The sequence below is a fragment of the Chrysemys picta genome, chromosome 22 (genome assembly GCF_011386835.1).
Source record: "Chrysemys picta bellii isolate R12L10 chromosome 22, ASM1138683v2, whole genome shotgun sequence".
NCBI lineage: Eukaryota > Metazoa > Chordata > Testudines > Emydidae > Chrysemys > Chrysemys picta.
In genome coordinates this window covers 16,102,242-16,129,368 of record NC_088812.1, presented here as the reverse complement: position 1 = coordinate 16,129,368, position 27,127 = coordinate 16,102,242, and the positions used below count along the sequence as shown (strand labels likewise).

General features: G+C 54.4%; 2 protein-coding genes across 13 annotated transcripts in view; one reads left to right on the top strand and one right to left on the bottom strand.

Moving 5' to 3' along the window:
- ZNF740 (zinc finger protein 740) overlaps positions 1-6,076 on the bottom strand; it is a 14,365-nt gene extending 8,289 nt beyond the window's left edge. For 2 of the 6 annotated variants that reach the window (XR_010594402.1, XM_042842191.2), the window contains exons 1-6: positions 5,787-6,076; positions 3,838-4,219; positions 3,225-3,356; positions 2,946-3,036; positions 1,702-1,825; positions 564-682 (exon numbers count right to left, since the gene is read on the bottom strand). Coding sequence is in view for 3 of the 6 variants with exons in the window: in XM_042842191.2 (XP_042698125.1) it covers positions 564-682; positions 1,702-1,825; positions 2,946-3,036; positions 3,225-3,256 (366 nt within the window). In the remaining 3 variants the exon portion in view is untranslated. Of the gene's footprint in view, positions 1-563; positions 703-1,701; positions 1,826-2,945; positions 3,037-3,224; positions 3,357-3,837; positions 4,220-5,786 lie in introns of all 6 variants that reach the window. The other 4 variants (XR_010594400.1, XM_065576000.1, XR_010594401.1 and 1 more) reach the window with 2 other exon arrangements.
- On the top strand, positions 5,984-27,127 carry CSAD (cysteine sulfinic acid decarboxylase). 7 transcript variants are annotated; one of them, XM_065575997.1, is made up of 16 exons: positions 5,984-6,001; positions 7,403-7,524; positions 16,102-16,251; positions 17,769-17,895; positions 18,379-18,469; positions 18,952-19,058; positions 20,118-20,233; positions 21,092-21,171; positions 21,887-21,941; positions 22,054-22,170; positions 23,001-23,065; positions 23,498-23,579; positions 23,972-24,171; positions 24,319-24,370; positions 24,696-24,785; positions 26,126-27,127. In XM_065575997.1, the coding sequence occupies exons 3-16, from the start codon at positions 16,126-16,128 to the stop codon at positions 26,297-26,299; spliced, it is 1,482 nt and encodes a 493-aa protein (XP_065432069.1). In that variant the 5' UTR covers positions 5,984-6,001; positions 7,403-7,524; positions 16,102-16,125; the 3' UTR covers positions 26,300-27,127. The 7 variants fall into 7 exon arrangements, with proteins under 7 accessions (XP_065432069.1, XP_065432067.1, XP_065432064.1 ...); XM_065575995.1 differs by lacking the exons at positions 5,984-6,001; positions 7,403-7,524 and adding an exon at positions 10,451-10,494; XM_065575992.1 differs by lacking the exons at positions 5,984-6,001; positions 7,403-7,524 and adding an exon at positions 10,666-10,806.

Genomic DNA, 27,127 nt, shown 5'->3' with positions numbered 1-27,127 from the left:
AGCACCTGCAATCCCAGCACAAGTCCAGGAGGGCTGGGGGCGCTCACAGCTCATGTCGGCCCCCTAAAAGGTAGCGATGTCTGACCTTAAACCCTTCGCAATCCCCTACTTCCAGGGGGCTGTGGGAGGATTTGCTCATGGCTCTGCAGCGCTAGGAAGATGAGCCGGGCTCCGTAGGCCCTGGGCAGAGATCTGCACTGCTAGGCACAGACCAAAAGCGGCACCAGGCAGATTTGACCGGGCCAGATCGAACAGCACAAATTCCTGGCAAGCTCTCGTCCAGACGGTTCGTAGGACAGTGGTTCCGACAGGAAGGAAGCGGCTCCCCCCACTGTGCGCACACAGATCTGAGCGCGCTAGCTCCCCGTGATAATCCCGCTGTCCTGCTCTAGGAAACCACGGAGCCCAGCAGCTTCCCCAGCACAGAGCCTGGGCTGATGCCTTGTCCCAGGAAGGGGCATCTCCTCCCCACGCCCAGCCGCCTCAGGAGTAACCCTTGCAGGGCGTGGGTGGGGGAGTGTCTGCAGCAAAGCTGTGGCATGCCTGGCCAGGGTGGGGGTTACCTGCATGCAGCGCTCGCACTGGTAGGGCTTTTCGCCGCTGTGCACGCGCTTGTGGCGCTCCAGGTGGTACTTCTGGATGAAGCGCATGTCACACAGATCGCACTCGAACGGCTTCTCACCTGGGGAAGAGCAGAAGGGGCTGTGATAGGGAGGCTTGTACTGCCCACTGCCCCCCCGCCCCACTCCCTGTCCACCCCAGCGGTGGCACGGAGCCTCATGCCACCACCTGGTTCCGAATCCCCACTGCCCTGCCTTAGACCCCCACACCAGCCTGTCTGGCTTGCACCTCCGCCCTGGTCTCCTACTGTGCCCCCCCCCGCCCCTTACCGGATCAATAATGACACTTCGAACCACCTCTCCTCTTCATTTCCCTTTCCTACTCCTGTCTCAGCACCTTCCTCTGTGCTGCCCCTTATACGTGGGCAGCTTCTTAACCCATCTGCAAAGCCGCTGCCTTCTCCCCGTTCAGAAAGATCCTTCACCAGGCTGGTCGGCATTAACTGATCAAGAGGTGCATGCCCCACAGCTGAGTAACCCCCCTTGAAAACTCACCGGGGCAGGGACGGATTTAATCCCGCCCGTCATCCCCTCTGCACAGCCTGTTTGGTCCCCCCTTTTCTCTGGTGTCACAGCCCCACCCTATTCTACAGCTCACAGCTCTCTCCACCTCGCCGCGAGCCGGGCTGTTCGGGACGAAGCAGCAGAAAAGCAAAGAGAGAGGCAGGGGGATAGGGACAGAAGAGCAAGGATCTTCCACCATCACGATCCAGGCTCTCAGCAAGGAGCAGCTCATATGGCAACCGCAGCTTCCTCCTCGTCAGATCCAGTGGTAGGAGCTAGAATGCAATGCAGTGAACGTACCACCTTTAAAGGCAGCGTTCGCAAACTCTGCGCCCAAGACCCATTATCCAGGCAGGTACATGTTCTCATTTAAACATCGCTAGGACCCTAGTGCCCTCTTGCAACCTTTCTGCTTAAAGAGCCGAGCCCCCGTCCCCACTGGAGCATAGTTCAAGTTACAGACGCAGCTGGAGTTACGGATCAGCCTCTCAATGCGTCACCCCCTGTTCTGCTTCTGAGCCAGAAGGCCCACACCAGCCATCGGCAAAGCAAGACCTTCGCTCTCCTGGCTCTTTACCAGTATGGATGAGGATGTGTCTCTTGAGATGGTAGCTGCTCCGAAAGGCTCCGTAGCAATGCTCGCAAATAAAGTTCTTGGGGATTCTCAGCTGGAAGGAGCCGTTCTGCTCAATCACCATCACCTGCGAAGCACAGACAGACCCTCACCGTTCCAGCGCACGGCACAGCAAGCACATAACACTGCTCTAGGGTCAGGTACTGGGAGAGGTATTCACCCCTCCCTACCACCTTCCATTTGGTGACGTCCAAGCACTCTTGTGAATGCTTCAGGCAAGGACCATTTTTGATGTGTCGGTGCGGTGCCTAGCACAACAGGACTTCGGGGCCCCTAGCCACCGCGTTAAAGATTGTGAAGAGGGAGGTACCATTAGTACTGTTACAATATAAATAGTTTAGCCTCCTAATCCTCCTAGAAGGGAAGACGGAAGATGAAGACACCGAGAGGTTAAAGGATATGTTTGTGGCCATGCAGCAAGCCTATGGCAGGTCCAAGGACAGAACTCAGGAGTTCTGATTCAAAGGGTACGTCTATACTTACCCGCTGGTTCGGCGGCAAGCAATCCATCTTCTGGGATCGATTTATCGCGTCTTGTCTAGATGCGATAAATCAATCCCGGAAGTGTTCGCCGTCGATAATCCTGCGCCGCGAGAGGAGTAGGCGGAGTCGACAGGGGATTCTGCCTGCCGCGTGTGGACCCGCGGTAAGTACCTTTAAGTTCGAACTAAGATACTTCGACTTCAGCTACGTTATTCACGTAGCTGAAGTTGCGTATCTTAGTTCGAACTGGGGGCTTAGTGTGGACCAGCCCCAAGTCCCATTGCTTTACCCACAAGAGCACTCTTCCCATTTTAGCAGAGATTCTTCTTGCAGGTGAGACGGGCTCAGTATTGCAGGGAGAACTAGTATCTGCCACAGGACGTGAGTTCACATTTTGGTTTAGGGGTATCGTCTCCACCCCCCCCCCCCACCACCTTTACCCAGTGTCACTCTTGGAGCCTGTGAATCCATTTCTTGGCTGAAAGGTGCTGGGCTCTCAAGGGTGAGCTGTGCGATGGTGAGGAGCCGGATGCCTGAGCTATGAGAGTGTCTGGAGCCAAACCCCTGAAATCCGCTGCTGTCTGAGATACAGGCAGCAATGCCAACAGCTCACTCAGGAAGAAGGGTTGGCCCTGAGCGTGGTAAGACTTCATAAGGCAGCCCCGTCTGCCCCGCTCCTCCCTGACCATATGACGGACGATTACCTGCCTTTTTAATGGTCTTTTTTGGCTGTGATGCTTCTGCCGGCTCTTCCTCTTTACGGCTGCGAGATTTCTCGCTCTCCTGGCGGAGACCCTTAAGGAGAGAAAACAGGGGTCAGTTCTTTCCCTGTGTGCATTTCCAGAGCCCCTTGCCCCCAGAACCCTCTGGAGAAGCCCTGAGCCGTTACATTTAGACACCCCTTTCTAGTCACGTCAATGACAGTAGGTATGGGGATGGGGCAGGATCAGGGTAGAGAACACCTGTAATAGCTCCCCCCATACCAGCATGTTCGGACTGTTCCCTCTCTCTCCATTCTCTGTCTGCTTGGAGCTCTGTTTTGGCATCATCTTCTTGCTGGCAACAGTTGGCACGAGGCACACCCCAGAGAGGCCCTCGCAGGCCAGGAGACTCGCCTAAAAGACGAGACAAACAACCATGAAAGATGCAGGGTTGAGATGAGCTTAGCCAGCCATAACCTAACCAGCCACTGCCCAAACATGCCAGTACCCTCTAACAGAATGAATCGGACATATTCAGCCACATGTGCAACTACACCACCCTCTGGTGGGTGGAGGTCTACAAAGAGGGTTTATAAATTAATATTCCTGGTAGCTAACGGGAGAGTTCCCTTGAGCTTAAGAAGTGGAGTGTTTTGGGAGCAAGCATTCCAGTTTTGTGGTGGTATGTGTGCAACCGTGTTGGTTGCATATGCTTAACCTCCTGTTTAATTTAACCGATTCTTCGTTTGATCAGAACTATATTGTTTGCATTAAGTATCGACTTCTACCCGTTATCACTGTGGGTCACCAAGGGCTCTGCAGCCCATTCAGCTTGACAGTCACCTCCCTGTGACGTTGCATTCTTGTTACAGATGGGAAAATTGGGGCTCATTACCTGAGCCATCTTGTCTGTCTGTCCTCAACAAACGGATTGTAACAATTCTTTAGCCTTAATTCTCTCCCGGGAAAGAATTTTACGATTAGAAAGATTTTTTTTTTTTTCAGTTAATCATTTTTTGCTGGTCTTGTCCAGTACCCTCCACTTTGCCGACATCTTTCTGGATTCTGAGAGTCTGGAATTGTGTGTGGCGTTCTAAGGGCGTCTTCCCCAAGCACTGCTGAGAGCTGGAGAAGCTAGACGGGAAGGTAACTGACTGCACCGCTTTTACAGAGGAGTCATCCCAACCCTAGCCCTGCTTCTGGATGGATCCTGGATAAAGGGAGTTGATCTCTGTGCCTCGATATCGCTGCAGACACTTCTCTGGTTTAGTCTGAGCCTGTGAGTAAAAAAAAAAAAAAAGAAGCATAACTGAACCAATTGATGAGGGACGGCTAGAGAAAGAAACTTCTATATCAGTGTGTCAAAGCACCTTCATACAAAGAGAACCCAGGCAAAATTCATTGCTTAAGGCCATGTCTATACTACCCGCCGGATAGTAATCGATCTATCGGGGATCGATTTATCGCATCTCGTCTAGATGCGATAAATTGATCCCCGAATTGACGCCCGTACTCCACCTCGGCAGGAGGAGTAAGCAGAGTCGACGGGGGAGCCGCAGCGGTCGACTTGCCGCCGCGAGGACGGCCAGGTAAGTCGAACTAAGATACTTTGACTTCAGCTACGCAAATAGCTGAAGTAGCGTATCTTAGATTGATCCCCCCCCAGTGTAGACCAGCCCTAATATTAGCAGAGGTTCTGCTGGAAGGTGAGAAGAGACAGAATACTCTCTCTCTCTCTACTGTTTACGAGCTTCTCTAAGCCCTGTGCAAAGTTAGCCTTGACAACAACATTTTGCAGATGGGGAGACAGACAGAGAGGTAAAGTGACTGGCCCCAGGTCACACCGAGAGGAGAATCCAGGAGTTCTGACTTTCAGTGATCTGCCCTAACCTTTAGGCCACGCTTCCATCCCAAAGCTGGGAAGAGAACCCGGGAATCCTGACTGCCACCTTGTGTTCAAACACACCCCTTCCTTCTTCGAATACCGGCATGTACAGAAAGGCTGCACTGGGTGCTCTCTGACATTATTATTTCACAGCTCAGGAGAAAGTGTTTAGAGGTGGTAACTTTCTATTCTTAGAAACAGGAAGCATAAAATCTGACACTCTGTAGTGCCATCTATCTGCTCCATGAGGCTGCATGGAAGTACAGCGAGGCTGCGAACGAGCAAGCAGTAATGAGCATAACTGTGGATTCTCATTCCTGTCCGTGCATGCACAAGTGGAGCGAACAAGTTTGCGATTTGCCGGAAGATCACCCCACACCTTGGTGTGAACTACTATGAGTGCGGACACACAGGGCAGCACAAGTGAGGTCCGGTGCATGAATCGGAGGAAGCAGGCACCACAGTAGGTGCTCAGTGTAGCATCCCAGAGTGCACACAGGGTAAGTGTGCGCAAGCACCCAGCTTGTTGCAAGCTAAATTCAAGTGCCTCTGCAGCATACTCATGTGCAATAGCCTCAGCCTGTGGGCAAGTGTGCAAAACCACAGCATGGGTGTGCAAGCACGCAGCTAGCCCAAGGCGGGGACCCAAGAGGGCAACGTTGCAACCTGCGCTTGTGTCTGAGCGTGCAAGGCCTGAGCACGAGTGTGCACACAAGCGCGTGGGGGCGGGCAAGGCCCAACGCCCACCAATGTGCAAGTCGCACCCCCGCGGGTGGGTGTAAGTGTGCAAGCCACAGCCCCCCGAGCGTGCAGGGGCCCCGGCGCGAGCGTGCAAGCGCATGCGCGCAAGGCCGAGGCGCGGGGGGGTGCAAGGCCGAGCCGGCTCCGGCCCCGGCCCCCTGAGGGGTGGGGCCCGTTGGCCCCCAGGGCCCGCGGCCCGTCGGCTGTGGGGTCCGTACCTGGCTCGGCCGCTGCGGGCTCCGGGCTCCGCCGTTGCCTCCGCGCTCTCCCCCGGGAGACAAGTTTACAAACAGCGGCCCGAACCCTCTCGGCCGCCGCCGCTACCCCGGAACCGGAAGCGCTTGGCACAGGGGTCACGTCCAGTCCGCCCGGGCGGGGCCGGCGCCTGCGCACGGCCGCTCCTGAGGCCACCCCTGCCGCCATCTTGGTGCGGGTAAGTGAGCGGGAGGGAGGGGGCTGTTACCAGGGTAACCATGAGTAGTGGGGAGGGAGATCCTGAGGCCTCTGGGGCTGGGCTCTCCTTGGCCCCAATATACACCCCCAGTGGGAGGGGCTCTCCCTGGCCCCACCCCCAATATACAACCCACCCCGGGGAGTGGGCTCTCCCTGGCTCCACCCCAATATACACCCCCAGTGGGCGGGGCTCTCCCTGGCCCCACCCCCAATATACAACCCAAACCGGGGAGTGGGCTCTCCCTGGCTCCACCCCAATATACACCCCCCAGTGGGAGGGGCTCTCCCAGGCCCCACCCCAATATACAACCCCCCCCCAGGGGAGTGTGCTCTCCCCGGCCCTACTCCAATATACACCCCCCCAGTGGGAGGGGCTCTCCCTGGCCCCACCCCCAATATACAACTCCCCCCCTGGGGAGTGTGCTCTCCCCGGCCCTACTCCAATATACAACCCCCCAGTGGGAGGGGCTCTCCCTGGCCCCACCCCCAATATACAACTCCCCCCCTGGGGAGTGTGCTCTCCCCGGCCCTACTCCAATATACAACCCCCCAGTGGGAGGGGCTCTCCCTGGCCCCACCCCCAATATACAACTCCCCCCCTGGGGAGTGTGCTCTCCCTGGCCCTACTCCAATATACAGCCCCCAGTGGGAGGGGCTCTCCCTGGCTCCACCCCAATATACACCTCCCAGTGGGCGTGGCTCTCCCTGGCCCTACTCCAATATACACCCCCAGTGGGAGGGGCTCTCCCTGGCCCCATCCCAATATATACAGCTGGGAATTAGGAGGATTTAGCTTTCCCCCCATCAAATATACACAGGGGATTATGCCCCACTCCCATCAGTGGTGAACTGGGGCACCTGATCCCACTGAGCAGTCCCAGGGCGTTGGGGGGGGGGGTGTCCTTTGCACCCCAACCCCTCCCCACCATCAAGGGGTGAAAACAAATACCCTCTCTCTGTGGAGAGGAATCTAGACATTTGGGAGATACCCCATCTTGCAGCCCTGTGCTGCAAGGCAGGGAATCAGTCCTGGGCTCCCATCTACGGTGCCCTGAGAAGCAGGTGTTGGCTTTGTAGCATCCATCTGTGGACCCCCCCCCCAGAACCTGGGAATAAGGGGGATCAGGATATGGAGTTGTACTGCTGGAGTGTAGAAGGAAAAGGGGGGCTTCTCTTACCCCTTCTTTCCAGGGGGTAAGGTTGGGGTAGGGTAGATCGGTCATTGAATCAGCACGTTGCTCCCAGTCCTGCATTTTCCACAGTAATTAGCACGGGCCTAACTTTTCTCCCGCTGTGCGCGCTGGGAAAATTTCACCCTGATTTGCTCTTGGTTCTGATTTCTTTCCGTTGTGTCACTTCCCCCTCATAATATCCTTTGCAGCTCCAAGGCCCCAGTCAGCTCTTCCTCTGGTGATTCCTGTTCTCTATGTGCGTCTATTTCACCTGAAGAAGATCTCAGAAGGCTTTGCAAACCTCCAGGAAGAGCCACAACCCCTCTGCCAGGTAGGGCTGTGTTGTTATCATCCCTGATTTACAGATGAAGAAACTGAGGCACAGAGGAGTGATGTGATTAGGGTCACGCAGCGAGTCAACAGGAGTCTGGCCTTGTTAGAACATAACATAACAATGGCCGTACTGGGTCAGACCAAAGGTCCATCTAGCCCAGTAACCTGTCTACCGACAGTGGCCAATGCCAGGTGCCCCAGAGGGAGTGGACCAACAGGCAATGATCAAGTGATCTCTCTCCTGCCATCCATCTCCATCCTCAAACAGAGGCTAGGGACACCAATCCTTACCCATCCTGGCTAATAGCCATTAATGGACTTAACCACCATGAATTTATCCAGTTCTCTTTTAAACGCTGTTCTAGTCCTAGCCTTCACAACCTCCTCAGGTAAGGAGTTCCACAAGTTGACTGTGCGCTGCATGAAGAACTTCCTTGTATTTGTTTTAAACCTCCTGCCTATTAATTTCATTTGGTGACCCCTAGTTCTTGTATTATGGGAATAAGTAAATAACTTTTCCTTATCCACTTTCTCCACATCACTCATGATTTTATAAACCTCTATCATATCCCCCCTTAGTCTCCTCTTTTCCAGGCTGAAGAGTCCTAGCCTCTTTAATCTCTCCTCATATGGGACTCATTCCAAACCCCTAATCATTTTAGTTGCCCTTTTCTGAACCTTTTCTAGTGCCAGTATATCTTTTTTTAGATGAGGAGACCACATCTGTATGCAGTATTCGAGATGTGGGCGAACCATCAATTTATATAAGGGCAATAATATATTCTCAGTCTTATTCTCTATCCCCTTTTTAATGATCCCTAACATCCTGTTTGCTTTTTTGACCGCCTCTGCACACTGCGCGGACATCTTCAGAGAACTATCCACATGACTCCAAGATCCTTTTCCTGACTTGTTAAAGCTAAATTAGCCCTCATCATATTGTATGTATAGTTGGGGTTATTTTTTCCAATGTGCATTACTTTGCATTTATCCACATTAAATTTCATTTGCCATTTTGTTGCCCAATCACTTAGTTTTGTGAGATCTTTTTGAAGTTCATCACAGTCTGCTTTGGTCTTAACTATCTTGAGCAGTTTAGTATCATCTGCAAACTTTGCCACCTCACTGTTTACCCCTTTCTCCAGATCATTTATAAATAAGTTGAATAGGATTGGTCCGAGGACTGACCCTTGGGGAACACCACTAGTTACCCCTCTCCATTCTGAGAATTTACCAGTGTGACAGTGCAGGGGGTAGAACCAAGTTTGCTCGACAGAGCCAGCATGCCAGTACTACTGGTGCAAGATTGGCTTCGCTTCAGAACTTCTGTACTTCACAAGTAAGCTCACACTCCTCAGAGCGGGTGCTAGCTGGGTCTGTTTTGAAAGTTGAAAGAGTGGATGGGGAGGGGGAAAGTGCTTTTAAAGTGTCTTGCAGCCTGAAAACATCCGTCTTTTGACACTCAGAGACAGGGTCTGGGTTTAAATCTGATGGAAAGTGCTGACAGCTAATGGCTCATGGTGTCCAGTGTGTTATGATTTTGGTGGGTCTCAGAGCTTCTCTTAGGTAATAATAATAATCCCTAGCTTTTATCAAGTGCTTTCCATCAGTAGATCTCAATACAATTTACAATGCAGGTCAGTATCATTACTCCCATTTTACAGATGGGGAAACTAAGGCATAAAGAGGGGAAGTGACTTGCCCGAGGCCATCCAGCAGGCCAGTGGCAGAGCCAGGAATAATAATAGAACCCAGGTTTCCTGAGTTTCAGTCTAGCACGCATTGCCTCTCTCAGTGTTCATGTCACAAAAGCCTCCGGCACAATGGGCACTAATTAGTGTCTTTCTTGTTACTCTTATTTATGAATTAATGATTAATTAATAATTAATCACGGAGAACCAGGGATCACCCAATGAAATTTAAAGGCAGCAGGTTTAAAACAAACAAAAGGAAGTACTTCTTCACATAATGTACAATCAACCCATGGAACTCACTGCCAGGGGATGTTGTGAAAGCCAAAACTATAACAGGGTTCACAAAAGAATTAGAGAAGTTCATGGAGGATAGGTCCTTCAATGCCTATTAGCCAAGATGCTCAGGGATGCAACCCCATGCTCTGGGTGCTCCTAGCCTCTGACTGCCAGATGCTGGGAGTGGAGGACAGCAGATGGATTACTCAGTGATTGCCTGTTCTGATCATTCCCTCTGAAGATTGGCCACTGTCAGAAGACAGGATACTGGGCTAGATGGACCGTTGGTCTGATCCAGTATGGCCGCTCTTATAGGGCATCACTTACGGGACTAAGGCAGATCTCAATTATGCGAGGTACTGAACAAACAGAGAGTAAATAGTCCCTGGATGAAGCAATGGATGGACTAGGGAGACAGAACTCCCATCCCAGTTCTAGACACTGCCTTCTGTGATCAGGATGGCTGGACACACATGAACGGAGAGCAGTGGGCTGGGGCAAAGCATACCCTGTGCTGCCCCTGCTGTACCGGGCGGTACTTTCCACCAGTGCTAAATTATGATTATTATTGAACATTTGTACTGTGGTAGCACCCAGGAGTCCTAGTCACGGAGCAGGATCCCACCGCACCAGTGCTGTACAGACCCAGAACAAAGAGGCCGTCCTTGCGCCACACTTTTAAAAGAACGTGCATCCAAAGGGATTTTTGCCCAACATTCCCTGTGCATTGAAAAATCCCCCCACTTTAGGGCGGGGAGGCGGCAGCTTAGGGACTCACTGTTCCCTGCAAAGCTCCTAAGAGAAACAGAGATCTACACAGACTACTATGACTCCCTGACCTACAGACCCCTTGTAATAATGTACAGTACACAGCCCATGTCACTGACAGTTGTTTCAGAAGCAATGGGGACCCTTAGTGGCAGGGAGTGGCAAGTGCAGCCTTTATGGCTGCTACAATCACGTGACTTTTCACAGCTTGCAGATCTGGGATGCCGCAGGTGAGAAATTCCCACTGGCTTAAAATAAAGTGTGCCTTGTTGTTGAAATCCCTATTTGCGCTTCGTAAAAGTCTGGCAGGGATCTGTCCCTTGTTGGTGCCGGACAATCCTGTGATGATACCATGTAGACTAATACCTGTAGTTAATTTCCCATTTGGATCTGTAGGCCAGGGTGCAGGAATTGATCCTGACATGGTGTGCTGGCTGTGCTGCTCCCACAGAGTTCCTTTCCCCTCCCCACCGTCCCCTCCTTTAGGGGGATACACACGCAGAAAGCAGGCAGCAGGCTGTTGGGCAAAGCACATTTGGAAGGTAGGTGGATTCTCCTGAATTAGGGGTGGTTTCCTGGAGCGGAGTGGGGCTGTAAAAGGGTGATGTTCATTCTTGCAAGTAAATGAGATTACTGTGAAATAATAAGGGTGGGTTCAAAAGTTGAAAGTTTAATGATTTACAATGAAAGGCCTTGTCTTAGGCAGGGATTGTGATTGTAACATGCTCTCTGTGACTCAGATCCCTCTCTGCCTTCCAATCGCTTTTCAGAACTTGGAGGTTTCATGCTCTTTACTATTCTCAGGCTGCTCATAAACAAGAGTAGTGTTTATTTTAACAAACACAGGAGAAGATTTTTCCCAGGGCCCCATGAGCACAAGTGGCATAGAAAATCACTGGGGCTTGTGCTCTGAAATCCCTTAGGTACCTTTGAAAATATCCCCCTCAACCAGTCAGCAGTGCTGCCAACTCTGATGATTTTATCGCAAGTCTGACAATATCTGGTGCCTCAAAACCCCAGGTCCTGGAGTCCTGTGATTAGAAGAGCATCTCAGCTATCATTTTTTTTTAAATTAAGTTTCTAACCCCCATGGTTGCAGAGAAGAGTGTGAGAATGTGAAGCCAATGTGACCTACAGGCTCAGAAACCAGTAAGCAAAGAAAAAGAAGCCCATTTTTATTTTATTTGGCTTAAAATCATGATTTTTTTTAAAATCTCATGATTTTGGGGACCTCACTCCTGATTTTAGAAAGCTTGGGGTTAAGTGATACTGAATCAACAGGAGAGAAGTTTGGCTTAAGAAGCAAATTAAAACCCTGACTCAGGAGAGGAACAGCTTGTGGGAGTTAAGCACACATTTAATGTCCTTTCCTCCATTGGGGTCAAAGTAATGTGTTCTTTGGGAATAAGCGCTCTCCAGTGGCACCGGAAGGACCAGAAAAGTTGCGGGGGCCAAGCAGCAACCAAAAGAGGGGAGCAGCTGGGGGATGCCCAGGGGAATAGGGAGTGACTCCCTGCAGAGCCCATCCTGTTCCTGCCTTCCCCACTACCTATGCTTGGCTCCTGCTCCCCCTGCGGGTGACTCTGCTGTCCAGGTAACCCTGGTACCCAACTCCCGACATCCTCCGGCTCCCAGAAGCTTTGGCTTCTGTGCTCCCCTGCCTGGTCCTGGCTGCAGCAGCCCGGCTCCCCCGTGCTGACCTGCTACCAAGCACCTATATTCTCAAAGGGGCAGGGGTGAGCTGGGGAGGCCCAGGGGGACAAGGGGTGACTCCCTGCATGGCCTGTCTGGTCACCGCCTCCCCCTACCTGTGCTCAGCTCCTGCTCCCCACTGGTGACTCCACTGTGCAGGCGGCTCTGGTTTCTGGCATCACCTGTCTCCTGCCCCTGCACTCCATTGCCTTGTCCTAGCTGTAGCATCCCAGGTTACCTCCATGCTGACCTGTTGCCGAGCGGCTGTATTCTCTAAGTGGGGGGCATGGGTCCCCTGTTTAAAAAGTGGGGAGGCAATTGCCCTTTGCCTGCCTCCACCCCCCAACTCTGGCTCTGACACTGATTATGCTCTTGCAGGGGCGGCTCTATGTATTTTGCCGCCCCAAGCACGGCAGTCAGGCGGCTTTTGGCGGCGCGCCTGCAGGAGGTCCGCTGGTAACACAGATTCGGCGGTATGCCTGCGGGTGATCTGCCGGTCCCGCAGCTCCGGTGTACCCGCCGCCAAATTGCCGCTGAATCCGCTGGACCTCCCGCAAGCATGCCGCCGAAGGCTCCCTGACTGCCGCCCCCACAGCAACCGGCAGGCCGCCCCCCACGGCTGGCCGCCCCAGGCACGTGCTTGGTGCGCTGGTGCCTGGAGCCGCCCCTGTGCTCTTGCAAGAGCAGGCTTTCCTTTCTCCTTGCTCCCTCCATCTCTCCTTGGTCACTCCTCCTTTTGTAGCGTGGCGTCCATCCTTTCTAGAAGGAAAGCTCTTCAAGGCAGGGACCTTGACTTTCTTTGTGTCTGTGGTGCTGCCAGCTGTAAATAATGCGTTATAATAACCAGTGGACGTGGGCCCTGCAGGATCCAAACACTCTAGATTTTGGGGGAGATTTGGATCTGAGTGAGCCAAATACTGGGCCAAACCAAATGGATCAGACTGAACAGGCCAGATCTCAGCAACCCTGAAGGTGGTTTTCAGGTCCAAGCTTTGCATTTCAGGTGCATAAACTAAGACCTGGCGTGTGCAAACAGGGTTCGGGGGGCACGACCACCCGCCCTATCTTTAAGGCTACATGGGAGAGGAGGCCCGATACCTCTGCCTCTTGTAACTTGGGGGCTCAGCATGGGAAATGTGGAGAATCAATGAGGTAAGAAGACCATAGCCTGCCCTTGATTTGAGTGTTGTATTCGTTACACTAGGAACCTCCTAAAAATTGCTGGAATTTCCATTCCTGAAACGAACGACTGCTAAATTTAAATCCCCAATAAATGGAAACAAGTCTTCAGGCAGCACTTAATCAGCCTGTGCATTTCCCCGGGAGAACGGCTGCAGATTGGAAGAAGGCGTGGATGGTTTTTAGATCCAGTAATAACATTTATAGCTTGGCAGGCTCAGATAGGAGCAAGTACCTCTCATGCTGTAATGTGAGCTGCAAGCCTGTCTGGGATCGGAACATCATTTTTTTTTACCGCCTCTGTACATCATTGCACAATCGGCCAGGTGCATGATGGGATTATATTAGCTTTTCTTTGAAGTAGCAGTTGTTGGCAGGATTCGTGAGGCCACACTGGATGAACCAGTCATTTGATCCAGTGTGGCAAATCCTCTACAAGGTCTGTTTTGTTCCATTTCTGCCCTGGGAGTTGCAAGGTTTGCTTTAGCTGGAGAATGCACAGAGCAGGAGACAGACAGAAATCAGGGGTGTCAGCGTAACAATTCCATTACATCAGGTGTAAGAAAAACTGGTGCAAATGGGGAAGTAGCACTCACCTGGTACTCAGTGATCAAGTGTGACTTGCATTGAGCAAGTATTTAGCAGAGAATTAGCTGGTGCAGCTAAATTGGGGAATGTATTTATTAATTGTATTAAAGGCGCCCCATTATACTAAGCACGGTATAAACACATGGTGATTGATATCCCTGTCCAAAGAGCGTACAGTCTAACTAGTCAAGGGTAGGAGAAAGGAAGCTTTGTCATCCGCATTTTACAGAGGGGATCTTGTACAGATCTTGTACGCCTTTACAGAGGCACACTCAGATTCATGTAATTTGCCCCCACTCACACAGGGAATCTGTGGTAGCACCAAGAACTGAACCCAGCTCTCCTAAATCCCAGGTCAGTCTCTTAATCACAAGACCAGCCTTTCTCTCACCCATACTGGGATGTTGAGGGCATAAATTAATGTTTAGGGCAGAGGGTGCTCTCTCTTGCACCCCCGGGTAGTTGCTTTTTCGGCTGCACACAAGTGAACCTTGTATGCACATCCATTGCTTGCTAAAGCAGTCTCCACTCTCTGCGCTTCCTCTTGACTTAAGTTGGTGCATTGCATGCGGGGGCTTGTAGGTGCTTCTTGTTGTACCTCCTCTGGCGGTCGGATGGGGTGCCGCGCCCTGGGATTTCTAGTCCTTGCTAGCCACACCTCTGCAGAGAATATGAGGGCAGGGCTCTGTGGACTGCACTGAGGCCAACAGAGTGCACTTTGGCCAGAGCTGCCTAGTTCATTTCACCTCTGGGAGCTGACAGGTAAGGAGCTGCTGCATGTCCACTGTGCCTGACCCACAGGAAGGGGGGAATGAGAGAGAGGGGCTGGGAGGGAAAGAAGAAAGGTGTTCAGAAAGCTCCCATCGGTGGCCGGGCACCCTGCCCCCTTCCTTGAGCACCAGATGATCCGTAATGATCACTTTTCCCAAAGGAGTTTGTAATGTCTCAGCATCGCTCTGGCCTGGGCTGTCCCTGGCATTCTGTGGCAAACAGCATTTAGCACATAGAGGTACAGTATCTCGGAGCTGGCCTGTTTGGACTGAGCCCAGCAGGGGGCTGCGTGAATTTGCCTCTATTTGTGTCTGGCAAATAGAAAATCTCCTGGAAGCAGCAAGGGGTGCCTTTAAGAGCTGCTGTGTGGAGTTACTTGGCAGTAACAGATCGTTTCCTTTGTACTTTGTCCCTGTGGCGCTGGACAGGTAACAGGACACTGGGTGGCTTTTTTCCAGAGTGGTTGTTTGGGGGGCGCATGGGCTTCAATGGGGGAGAGCTCAGTACAGTTATTTGTCGTGGGCGGGAAGAGTTCTCAGCACGGCATAAAACTGCAAGGAAGAATCGGACTGTGGCCCGAGGGCTGACCGACGGGATCGGGCACAGGCAGTGCCGCTGAGATGCAGAGGGGTGACTCCGTGGTACAGAGGTTATGGAATAGGGTGGGCATCGGATTATCACTGAAAAGCACTCACAGTAGAAGGGGTTTTTTAGGAAGGGTTTCACAGCAGAGATGGGGGTTGCGTGGCGCAGAAGGAAAGGAGACAATGTCCTAGGCAGGCAGCCGGGGTGCTGAGATCACTGCCTACCAGGCTGACCATTATTGTCCCATTGTCTCCTGGTAGTCCTCCCTCTGTGTGGCTGAATCCACCTGTCGTCTCATGTCTTGTACTTGGACAGGGAGCTCTTTGGGGGGGACACCGTCATGTTGCCCTGTTTGTACAGCGCCTAGCACAGTGGGGTCCTGGGCCATGACTAGATGCTACCACAGTTCAATTTTTTCAATTATTAGCCAAGCATAAGGGGAAGCGGGGGTGGGGGGGTGAAGAAGAAGAGAAAGAGGATACTGGCTTAGGAGGTGCACAGGCAGCAGGAGGAGGAAGAAAGGGAAACTGTAGAGGCAGGGCCTACAGAGGACTTTGAAGCTCTGGGGGGAGGGGAATGACCCTTAGCGCTTTGAGCTCATGCTCCTTGGCCTATAACCCACCAAGAGTTTGTGGCCCCTGATCTGCGGAGGAATGTCCTCCCCATGTGACGAGGAAGGCTGCAGCCATACCTTTGGGTGACGTGCCCGGCATCTGGGCTGGCCATGTTGCCTGGACATGAATGGTCAGCGCTGGGTGGTGTCTGCAGATGACCAAGTCCTACAGCAAGGGCTGGTCATTCTAGAGGGGTCCATATCACCCACCCCTCTGGGGATTATGCTGCAGGTAGGGTGGTCTGTGACTCCCACTGCCCTAGGGAAGGTGCCGGAGCAGGCTGCGAATAGGGAAGGTTCCTGTACTGCAGGTATGATGTCCAGAGCTCCCCAGGCTTCACGCTTCTCTCCCAGGAAAGTGTAGGTCTCCACAGAGATTCACAGACGTCTGGTGTGTTCTGATGTACAGGGGCATGCTCGGGGGAAACGGCTGATGATGGCAGAAGACCCCCTGTCCCACCCCGCCCTGGATAAGGCGGCCGGCGAAGAGTTCCTGCAGGAAGCTTTCCAGATCATCCTGGAGGAAGCCGTCAGGAAAGGGACAGATGTCGCAGAAAAGGTGGGGTTCCTGAGGGCAGGGGTGGCTGGCCTAAGCTCCACCCCTTCCATGGGGTAGCCTGTGGTGGCCCCTCTTCAGCATGGGAGGGAGTTTTCCCTCTTACCGCAAAGGTGTTTTGCAAAGGGCTCCTGTCTGTTTCTAAGACGAGTTGCTGCCAATGGTGATCATTGGCCCTCTCCCTGTCTCCAGGTGCCCTTTGCCCAGAGCGGTGGTGATCATCGGCTTTTCCAATCCATTGGCAGGAACGTGGCACCACCAGAGCGGTGATCCAGCTGGCCTTAACCAGTGTCACAGGCCACCCCCTGCAGCCACGCACAAGTTGCCCCCTACTGCCTGGGCATAGACTGAACAGCCACCCCCTGCTACTTGGGCACAGACTGCCCCACCACCCAGGCACAGATTGCCTGGTCACCCCCTACAATATAGGCACAGACCAGGTGGCCACTTCCTGCCACCAAGGCACAGACTGTCTGGCCATCCCCTGCCAGCCGGGCACAGACTACCTGGCTAAGGGCTGGACCAGGAGCCCTATGGCCCCACCTCATGTATACAAAACAGTGCCGATCGCACCCTCGGCTTTAATATTAAAGGGGAGCTCCTGGAGACGGCAGTTCATAGCCTGCAGTTCGGCCTGGCCACTCAGCTCAAGGAGCATGGTACGTCGTTATGGACCGCACCGGTGCCTAAAGAGGAGAGCGACCACAGGCTGCACGCCAGCGCCCATCCACACCGTACTGGGCTCGTGCCTTAGATTGCAAGCAGAGGAGTGACTTTGCTCGGCATGTGCTGTCTGTTCCCCTGACTGCTACTGGCACTGTGTTCCGCTGTCCCCTCTCCCAGGGGAGGATCTCCAAGAGCTCTGGACACGCTGGGGCGCTGAGCTTGGAGGCCTCGCTCTGGGAGGCAGGCCGGCAGAATCCCACTTTGCAGAGGGGAAAAAACGAGGCCCCGTGGTGTGAAAGAGCCTGGGGAAGGGCTCCATGTGTTGTCACAAGGGTCCTGGGGAGCCCCGGGAGGGAGACGTTCTGGGATTGCGGCCACAGGGAGAGCCTCTCTCTGATGTGCTGCTCGGACCCCATTCCCCTCCCGTCCTTTCCTGTTTATGGGCTCAGTCCAGGGGAAATACACGCGCAGTCCTGGGCACTGAGCAAAGGCTGGACGGCTACCCTGGGGTCATGGGGGTGACCATTCCAGACTCCTCCATTGCCAGGGACGGTGAGAGGAAGTACCGGCGCTAACGGTGGGGAGAAGAGTGCATAGAACTGAGTTGCCCCCTGCTGCTGCTTAGACAGGACCTGACTCCTTTCCCCCAGCCTGGAGTAACCCCCCTCACACATGTGCACAGGCTCCTGAGGTCACGAGCTAGACATCTTCTACCAGCCTTGCCCCCAGCTGGGCGGGGGCTCCCTGCTGAGGTGGGCCCTGCTTGCCCTGTGCCCCCTGGCGAAGGGAGCATCCAGGGAAGGGCTGTTTTCCCAGCTCAGCAGGCCGCTGATGGATTGTCTCTGTCCCTTCAGGTCTGTGACTGGAGGGAGCCCCAAGACCTGCAGAAAATCCTGGACCTGGAGCTGAGGAGCAGTGGGGAGCCCCAGCAGAGGGTGCTGGAGCACTGCCGGGACGTCATCCACTACAGCGTGAAAACATGTAGGTGATGAGAGACTCCGACGGCTGGGCCTGGTGCAGCCCTCGGAGGGGGTCCCCCGCCTCCCGCTGGCTGTGCTCAGAGCTGCCTGTGTGCGCGTCAGAGGGAGAACAAGGCTCGCCCTCTGCTGAGCAGGGCTTGAATGCTAGGTCAGAACTACGTCCGTAAGGGATATCATTGCAGCTGTGACGTACCAACTAGGGTGTCTATGTCCCTGGAGCCCAGCCAGGTGAACGTGGCTATCGCCCTCTAGCGGCTGCAGTCCAAAGAGGGTAACGGCCTTGAAACCGCTATAGCTCACAGAGATTCTCCTTTAGCTCAAATTGTAGGGGCTGTATTTATGGACTCACAGGTCCTGGGGGCTGCCCAGTGTAGGGCTAAGCTGGTGACTGATGTTGGATCTAGCCCAGGTTTAATGAGGACACAAGCTCTGTTTCCTGCTCTTTCCCTGTGTTAAAGGCTCTCTCTCTCTCCCGCCCCCCCAGGTCATCCTCGTTTCTTTAACCAGCTGTTTTCGGGGCTGGATCCGCATGCCCTGGTGGGACGGATGATCACAGAGACGCTCAACACCAGCCAGTAAGTCCTTGCCCTGTCTCTGAGCACCCTTTGCCTGGAGCTGCCCAGGCAAGCAATGCATCTAGCTGAGGGTGGGGCACAAGGATGATTAAGGACACAGGAAAGAGAGAATGCCGGGGCTGTTTGCTGCCAAAAGACAGGGAGGGGTGGGTGAAATTCACAAAGGGGGGAAAGTTCTGGGGCCTCATTTTTGCCCTGAGGCTGCAGTGTCTCTTCTTTAGATGTAGAGGGGGTGTGGCTTCCCACACACAGCTCTGCTGATGCCCCATAATCCCGACCCATAGCCCCCACTGCTATCCCACGCCCAGGTACTCTTGAATCAGAGCTCCCATCGCTGCCCAGCTGGTCTGCAATCTGCAATATGGACCAGCGCCCTGCAGGTTTCACTCCCTCCTGGGCTATCCATCTCCTGTGCAGCTCCAGGTAAACCCCCTCCCGCAATGGCCGGGTGCCTCACTGAGGTGTGTCTGTGTGTCCCCCAGGTACACCTATGAGATCGCCCCCGTGTTTGTGCTGATGGAGGAGGTGGTGCTGAAGAAGCTGCGGGAGCTGATTGGCTGGGGGAGTGGAGACGGGATATTCTGCCCAGGTGCGTGAGGCTGATATACTGCCAGAGGGAGGGTCAAGCCAGGGGCACCCAGGGCATCACTGCCCTTTCATGAACCGGGTTTCCTGCTGGGATTGGGGTGCTGGGTCCTTCCTTCCCCATTGCTGGTCTGGTTTATGTCCCCCCTGACAGATCCAAAGCGAAGGTGCAGGACTAGACCCTCAGCTGGCGTCAATCGTGGTAGCTCCATTGACATTGATTGAGCTGCACCAGTTTCCCCGGGATCTGGGTTCTATACCATACAGCTCAGAACTGCCGGAGTCCTGCAGGGCTAGGAGATCCCTGAAAGAAGTGTGTGAGCAGGGTTAGCAGCTGGCATCCTTGGCTGACATAGGGGGCAGGGGGCAGACTCAGCCCTTCCTGGCACACACACAGGGCAAGAGCCAGACTCAGCCCTCCCTGCAGTTTACGGTTCACTTAAAAAGCAACAACGGAACATAACCTGTGGCCAAAGCTTTCTCCTGTGCCTGGCTCTTCCTAGGGCGCTTCTCTGCAGGACTCCCCCGATCTCTACCCTTCGTTCCCTCTGCCTCAGAGAGACCCTCCAGCCCCTTTTATGTCATGGCTTGGACCGGATAGGACCTCCCTTACAGAAGGAGGCAGCAGAAATACCTCTGTCTCTCTCTGCATGGTTCTGGCACCCGGCACTAACGTGAGTCAGCAAAAAAGCTCTGCTTTTTTGAGTCCTAGAACCTGACGCTCTTCCAGTGATATACCAGTGCCACCTGGGCCTTCCTCGCAGCAGTGCTCGGTCAGTGTGAGTGTCCTCCCAGCAGTGCCCTGCCAATAACAACCTCCTTCCACCAGTGTGAGCTTCCTCTCAACAGTGCCCTGCTGATGCCAACTTCCTCGCCTCAGCAGTGTGAGCATCCTCCCGTGCCCTGCTGGTGGTAGCGGGGACTCCACCAGGGCGAGTTTCTTCTCGATGCAGTGATTGAAGCCTCCTTCCTCCCCTCCAAAGCTGTCCTTGTTCCTGCCCCGCAGCACATGGGGAGTGGGCGACAGGCTTGCACTGATCTCAGTGGGTTTGTTTCCCTACAGGAGGCTCCCTCTCCAATATATACGCCATGAACGTGGCGCGGTACCAGCGCTTCCCAGACAGCAAGCAGACGGGCATCTGGGCATTGCCAAGGCTGGCTGTGTTTACTTCGCAAGAGGTGCAACCCGGGGCTTCCCCTTCAGTAGCCATGACAGGAGCATGAGAAGAGGGAGGCTGGGCTTGGTCTTCCCTTAAGGATGGGGTGCTGCAGTGTCACCCCATCAGAGCCACGGATCAGCAAGGCCCAGAGCAGGACCCACTTCTGCCCTCAGCGTCTGTGCCATTTGGCTTAACCCAGGCCATCTACAGCTCCCTCCCCAGTTTGGCCGATGTGCCATACACACAGCCCAGCACAGGGACTGGGGTCTTTCGGGGGTCCTTTTCAAACAGGAAGCATTGCATTGTGGGATGGAGGTAGGCCAAGTGGGTGTACCAGAGGGTTAAGGGTTGCAATGCCTGAGGGTCGCTCTCCGCCCCGGGAAGGATGCCCAGGGCCTGGATTCAGCCGGCTCTCAGAGCAGCGGTCCGTCCTGCACTTGTAAATGCCTGAGAGGTGCTGAGGGAGGAGGAGAGGAACGGGACGGAGGCTGCAGTTCGAGGAATGTCAACCCATGGCTTCTTGCTGTAGCATTTTCCTGCTAATTTGGACAAGGCCAAAAATCCCATAAACGTCAACATCTGTCTAATCCGTCCACACCTTTGAATGGGCCTCTTACCAGAGTACGGGGGGCCCTGTCGGAGAATTAAGGCGCATCAGTTCTCCATCCCCCCCGTGCAGGGGTTCCCCCTATGGGAATAACGCAGCAGGGCTAAAGAATCACAGAATACACGATACAGCAGAGGTGCTGGAACTAGGGGTGTGGGGGGGGGCTGCCACACCCCCTCACTAAATGACACTTCCTGCCCTGTGATTTCTTTGGGACTGGACCCTGGCAGGAGTCTGTACTGATTCCCTCCCTTCCGCCTTCCCCCACAGTGCCACTACTCCGTCCAGAAGGGGGCGGCTTTCCTGGGCATTGGCACAGACAACATCTACCTGGTCGGAGTGGATGAGAGGTGAGAGCTCACAGTGGGAATGCTTGGGGCCTTTATCCAGACCTGGCACTGGTTCTATTCGACTGCGCCTCCTTCCCTTCCTACAGCACCCTACAGCTGGGAGAGGCTGGTACGACAGCCACTGGAAGCACCCCAGCGCCCAGGACTTCTGCCCTGCTCTCTACAGCTCTCCTTTCTGAGAGCTGGGTGCGCCCCAGCAACCAGCGCCCCCTTCTGGGAGAGGCTGGGACTGGAGCAGCCGAATGCGCCCCAACACCCAAGGCACATGCCCCATTTCCTTCAGGCTCTGTATCTGGAGGATAATAATAATAATTAGTGGAGATATCCCATCTCCTAGAACTGGAAGGGAACTTGAAAGGTCATCGAGTCCAGCCCCCTGCCTTCACTAGCAGGACCAAGTACTGATTTTGCCCCAAATCCCCAAGTGGCCCCCTCAAGGATTGAACTCACAACCCTGGGTTTAACAGGCCAATGCTCAAACCACTGAGCTATCCCTCCCCCCATGCTGGGACTGCAGTGGCTGGGAGCTCCCACAAGACATCACTCCTCCACGAGTCCCATCAGTGACTCTTGCTGGCCTAAGCAGGGAGCAGGGTAGCTAACAGCTCCCACAGACGCTTCCCTTCAGCCACCTGCCTTATCTTGGGTAGAAGAATCCATCTCTGCTCCCTACACAGAGTCTGCCCCTGGGGATAATTTGTGCTCTCATCCTCAGGGGGAAAATGATCCCTGCAGACCTGGAGAAACAGATCAACAAGGCAAAATCTGAGGTGAGTTTGAGGTGGGGTGAGGGGGTCTGGTCTATGGGGCAGGGAGCAGCCTGCTAGGAACACCCCCGCCCTGTAACGCCACCCCCCACCCACTGCCCCTCTTCCTTTCCAGGGCGCCTGTCCTTTCTTCGTCAATGCCACCTGCGGCACCACTGTGCTGGGAGCCTTCGACCCACTGGTGGACGTGGCAGACCTATGCGAGCGCCACGGGGCCTGGTTTCACGTGGACGTGAGTCCCCAAGGAGGGCGGGGCAGGGAGATGTGTCCTCGGGCGCTAGAGATTTAGGAAGGGCTCCGTCCCTGGGCACGTGTGATGTCTGTCCAGGAAGGGAAGTGGGGCTAGGAGAGCAGATGAGGAGGTCACTGGGAACCTTTGGTTACCACAGCTTGGCTGAACAGACCCAGCATTGCTGGTAATTGACAAGCCCTATCCCTAACCCCTACACGGCTTGTCTAGTTCACTCCTGTTGTAGCGTGAAGGATCCTGTGAACGCTCTTCTATCCACACACACAAACCATCACCCATGTTCTGCGATGCTACTAACACCACTGGAGCACTGGCTGAAGCCAAAGTGAGCACAACTGATCTGCTGCTATCACTCCGCAGTGAGGCTGCACTGCTTGGGGGCTGCTAGTCTTCCAGGGCCTTCCCATCATCCCCCTGGGCCACTTGGACAGTAGTTTTTTTTCCTGCCATCTCTCGTGCATCCAGCCTGGAAGTCACCTGCCAGTTCATACAGGCCAGTTTGGTGTTGGAACCAACGGCTGCATTCCTCCAGCTCTAGCGTCCTCTCTCCACGTGCGCTGGGCCTCATGCAAAACCCAGGCAGGAGGCTTTAGGGTCAGGCTCTCCCCTTAGAGCAGCCAAAAGGCAGGGGATCGTAGATGTCACAGTGAGAGAAGAGGCCCTAGGCTGAGCTAGAAGGACCATCTTGAAAATGGGTTCCCCTTGGCTGAGGGTGCAGCATGCCCCAGTCTCAGCGAGTTTAGCCACATGTAGCTCCCCATTGGCTGACTGAACTCAAAGCGCTGCTGTCTCTCCCTGTTCCTCCTTGGCAGGCCGCATGGGGTGGGAGCGCCCTGCTCTCCAGAAGACACAGACATCTCCTGCGTGGGATAGAGAGGTGGGTACTGTCCCCAAACTGGGGGACAGGGTTAGCGGTCGCGCTCGCAGCTTCATGGTAGTAGTGGACGTCAGAGCCGTTGAGATCAGGCGAGGGGCTGGTTACGCAGGACTTTACATCGGGGTGAAGAACTTCAAGGACGCACTGAGAACAGGTATTGAGCCAGAGCGGGAGATGATCTCTCCCTGCGTCACGTGATCCTGTCCGATCCAGCACGGGCAGCCTGTGCCCGTAAGACCCTGAAATTAGCACATTGTGACGTCAATATCAGTGTGTTCAGCTCTGCTCCTGCTGGTGAATATCCCATTCCATACACCTCCTGGAGCTAGCCGTCCGCTGCCCCAGTGCACCCACAGCCGGCCCTGCGCTCCCCAGCCTGTTCCCTGGCCCAGCTAATGTTAATGTCTCACTGAGTCTCCCTTTCCCTTGCAGGGCGGATTCGGTGGCTTGGAACCCCCACAAGATGCTGATGACGGGTTTGCAGTGCTCTGCCTTCCTGCTTCGAGATAGCTCCGTAGGTCTTTGCCGCCGTTCCCTCCCCTGCAGTGATGAATGCAGCTTATGTGCTATTCCCTACAGTGCATTCTGCTGGAAGTGGCTGCAAATGAAGTGACAGGGAGCTCCCCCACAGCCAATAGCCCTGCCCCATTCCCTACAGCGCCCCCTGCTGGGAGAGGCTGGGACTGGAGTAGCTGGGAGCTCCCACCACGACCAACCCTCCTGCCCTGCTCCCCACAGCGCCCACTGCTGGGCATTGTTGGAAGTGGAGTTTCTGTGAACATGTAGAGCCAATCCAGCTCCCTCAGTGCTCCCTTGCTGGCCTGCCTAGCGCACGCTTTGTCCCTACCGTCCCATGGGGCCCTTGTCGGGACATGCTGATGTGTTTGCTGGACCCTCCCGTTTCAGGGCCTGCTGCAGCGGTGCCACTGCGCCAACGCCACCTACCTCTTCCAGACCGACAAGTTCTACAACATGGCCTACGACACGGGAGACAAGACCGTCCAGTGTGGCCGCAAGGTGGACTGCCTCAAGCTGTGGCTGATGTGGAAGGCCAATGGGACCGAGGGGCTGGAGAAGCGAGTGGACAGGGCCTTCGAGTTCACTAGGTGAGGGGTGGGGGATACAGGTGTACCCCTAACCCCAAGAGGTGCTCTAGTGATGCCCCTGATCCTACACATGGATGGTGTCACTAGCTCCACTATTGCTTTATGCCCACCACAAAAGATCAACGATGTTCTCTTCATTCTCTCTAGGTACCTGACTGAGGAGATAAAGAAAAGGGAAAGTTTCCAGCTGGTGATAGAGGTATGGGCCATCTGGAGCCATTGCTACACCATGGCTCATCGGGAGCTTGTCGTTTTCCAAGGGATCGGGGAGAGTTTATCATGAGTTCCCAAAGCCCTTACTGATGGGTGGGTGGGCAGCATCTACTTATCCTTGTTACGTGAATTGACCAGCAATGAAATCCAATCCCCGTGGGTGTTCCTAGAGCCATAAGCGAGGGGAGAGCAGGCTTGGGCCCTGTCCAGTCTCCAGAGGCTGCACCTCCATTAGCTGAGGTTTTGGGGTACTCGGGTTGTTTACTTACAGAGATCCGTGCTGGTGACCCCTTCTCCTTTACCTCCCCCAGCCCGAGTTCATCAATCTGTGTTTCTGGTTTGTGCCGCCCAGCCTCCGGGGCAAGCAGGGCTGTGCTGATTACTGGGAGAGACTGGGAAAGGTGAGTGCAGGGAATGCTGGGAGTGGGGTGGGGGGAAGCCCCTGTTTTCTGATGGATAGATACAGCCTCCCTAGATGGTAGTAAACTCCAGTACACCCATCCAGACTCATGGAGAGAGAGAATGTGTGCGTGTGTCTGGCCTGTCCCCCTGCCAACCCCCAGGCTGTGGCACCCAGCCTTCTCTCTGCTGGCCAGGCCAGGCTGTGGCTGCTTCTCTAGCTTACTATGTACTGACTTCACTGTTTCTTTGTATCCAAGGCCCTAGGTCTTTGTCCCACTGGCCCCAGTTGATGTCTCTTGTCACACTTAGACACCAGCGTTCCAGGCATTATCCGTGAGAGGGATTTTCAAAGCCGCTTGGCACAGTTGGACATCCAGCACCCAGGGAATCTCTTAGGGAGTCCCGCACCCAAATCCCATTGATACCTTTCAAAATCCAAGGTGTTATATGGTGACCCCTGCTGGGAGCGCCTTCCAGCATCAACCCACAGCACAATAGGTGCGCCCAGCCTCAGTTTCCCTTTTCCTTGAAAGGAATGTAGTCCGTCTGCCTCGGGGCAGAATGTCTTCACATACACCCATGCTGTGATTCCCCCGCAACCTTGCACTGGAACCTTTCTCCAGTTCCCATAGTGAACACATACAGTCATTTTCCCCCTCCCCCAGCCCAGGGCCTCACCCACTGGAGACTCAGTAGCAGCACTGTGCCCCCACTTCCTTTGTGCCTGTTCCAGGTCTCCCTGCCTGGGAATGACCACCCTTCCCACAGCCCTTCCCTCAAGGCTTTGCCCAAAGAGCTCCCCAGCTGTTCCCAAGGAGTCCCACGCCTGCTCGGGGGCATCCACCCTCTTGCTTCTAGGCTCAGCTTCTCCTGGCTAAGCTAGATCTTCCCCTTTTGCCTTGGGGCCACTTCCTGGGCCTTCCACCCATCAGGGTCCTCACCAACAGTCCTGTTCCTGCTCCCTCCCCAATGCTGCTCTCTCCACTGGGTCGCCTGAAGCTCTTTCCCAAGCAACACCTGCTAGCTCATCACTGTTCCTCTCTCTCGGGGGCGCCTCACACCTCCAGTGTCTGATTCCTGTCCTGGCTCATGGGGCCCTCTCTTAAGCCTAACTGGAAGGTGGCTGACATATCACAGGGGCACTGGACCCTGCTCCTCCTTAAAGGGGACAGTCACCAACAAGCCTAAAACCCTGAGCTAGCTAGATGGGTTGGGCTGGCCATTGGAGGGGTCTACTCTACAGCCCAGGAGAAGGGTTGCAGGTTCATATCACAGCTGGCTAATTGGGTGGCCGTATGCACCACTGACTGATGCTGACACTAAGTGCTGCTCCGCCTAGGTGGCTCCAGCTATCAAGGAGCGGATGACGAAGAAAGGGTCCATGATGGTGGGCTACCAACCCCTTGGCAGCAAGGTCAACTTCTTCCGCCAGGTTGTCACAAATCCCGTGGTCACCAAGCAGGACTTGGACTTCTTCCTGGATGAGATCGAGAGACTGGGCACAGATTTGTAGGGATCTCAGGCCCCCTCCTCACCATCAGCTCCTGGCAGGTCTCCCAGTGATGGTGGGACATCACATCCACTCCTGCCCATGGTATCCTTCTCCACAGCCTCCAGCAGGCACTACCATGATAACACAGTTCACCAGAGTTCAGGTGTTCAGATGCTGGCCTCGCCCACATGTCCTGCGTAGACATTACACCAGAGAGGAACTCAGCTTTTGTGCTTCTCTCTAGCAACTCCCTCTCTTCCTCTCCTGGGTCCTTTTGAGAGAAGGGACATTGTGAAGGCCCAGAAGAGGGTAGCACCTGAGGTTACTGAAAAGATGGTAGCATTCTTCTTGAGAATATCAGCTAGCACATGATTCCAGAGCTTTCCTTTGCCTGTGACCTGAGGCAGCTCCAGTAAGACTCTGTGGGGACTTGAGTACATCTTGGACAAGTTGGAAGAGGATGCTTATCTTGGATTCTGGAGGTGGACATTTCAGCCCCAGCCCGCGGACAAGTAGAACATCAACATCTGGTGCAACAGACCAGGGTCTGGGATGTACACTCAACAGACACAGCTGATCACGTAGGAGGAATGGCGGTTGTGGGCAGTCCACACGTGCCCTGGAGATGCACTGAGCTGTGTGGAACTGGCACAAAGCTCCACCTGGGTTGCCTCCAAACAGCCTTTTCAAGTCAAACGAAACTGCCAAAACTGCTTCTCAAGCTGCTACCAAGCGATCGCGGTGCTCCTTTGTCGTTCCTCCCCTGCCCTTAGCACTCTGGCCTAGGTATTTGTGATTCATTTAATTAAGCGCATGATGTCAGTTCTTAATAAATGCTTGGTAAATGCC

Bases quoted from the DNA above. Each gene is read 5' to 3' on its own strand.
- CSAD (XM_065575992.1), top strand. From the start codon at position 10,687: ATGGTGTGCTGGCTGTGCTGCTCCCACAGAGTTCCTTTCCCCTCCCCA. The intron at 16,252-17,768 runs GTGGGGTTCCTG...CTGTCCCTTCAG, and splicing joins GGACAGATGTCGCAGAAAAG to GTCTGTGACTGGAGGGAGCC. The intron at 24,172-24,318 runs GTGAGGGGTGGG...CATTCTCTCTAG, and splicing joins AGGGCCTTCGAGTTCACTAG to GTACCTGACTGAGGAGATAA.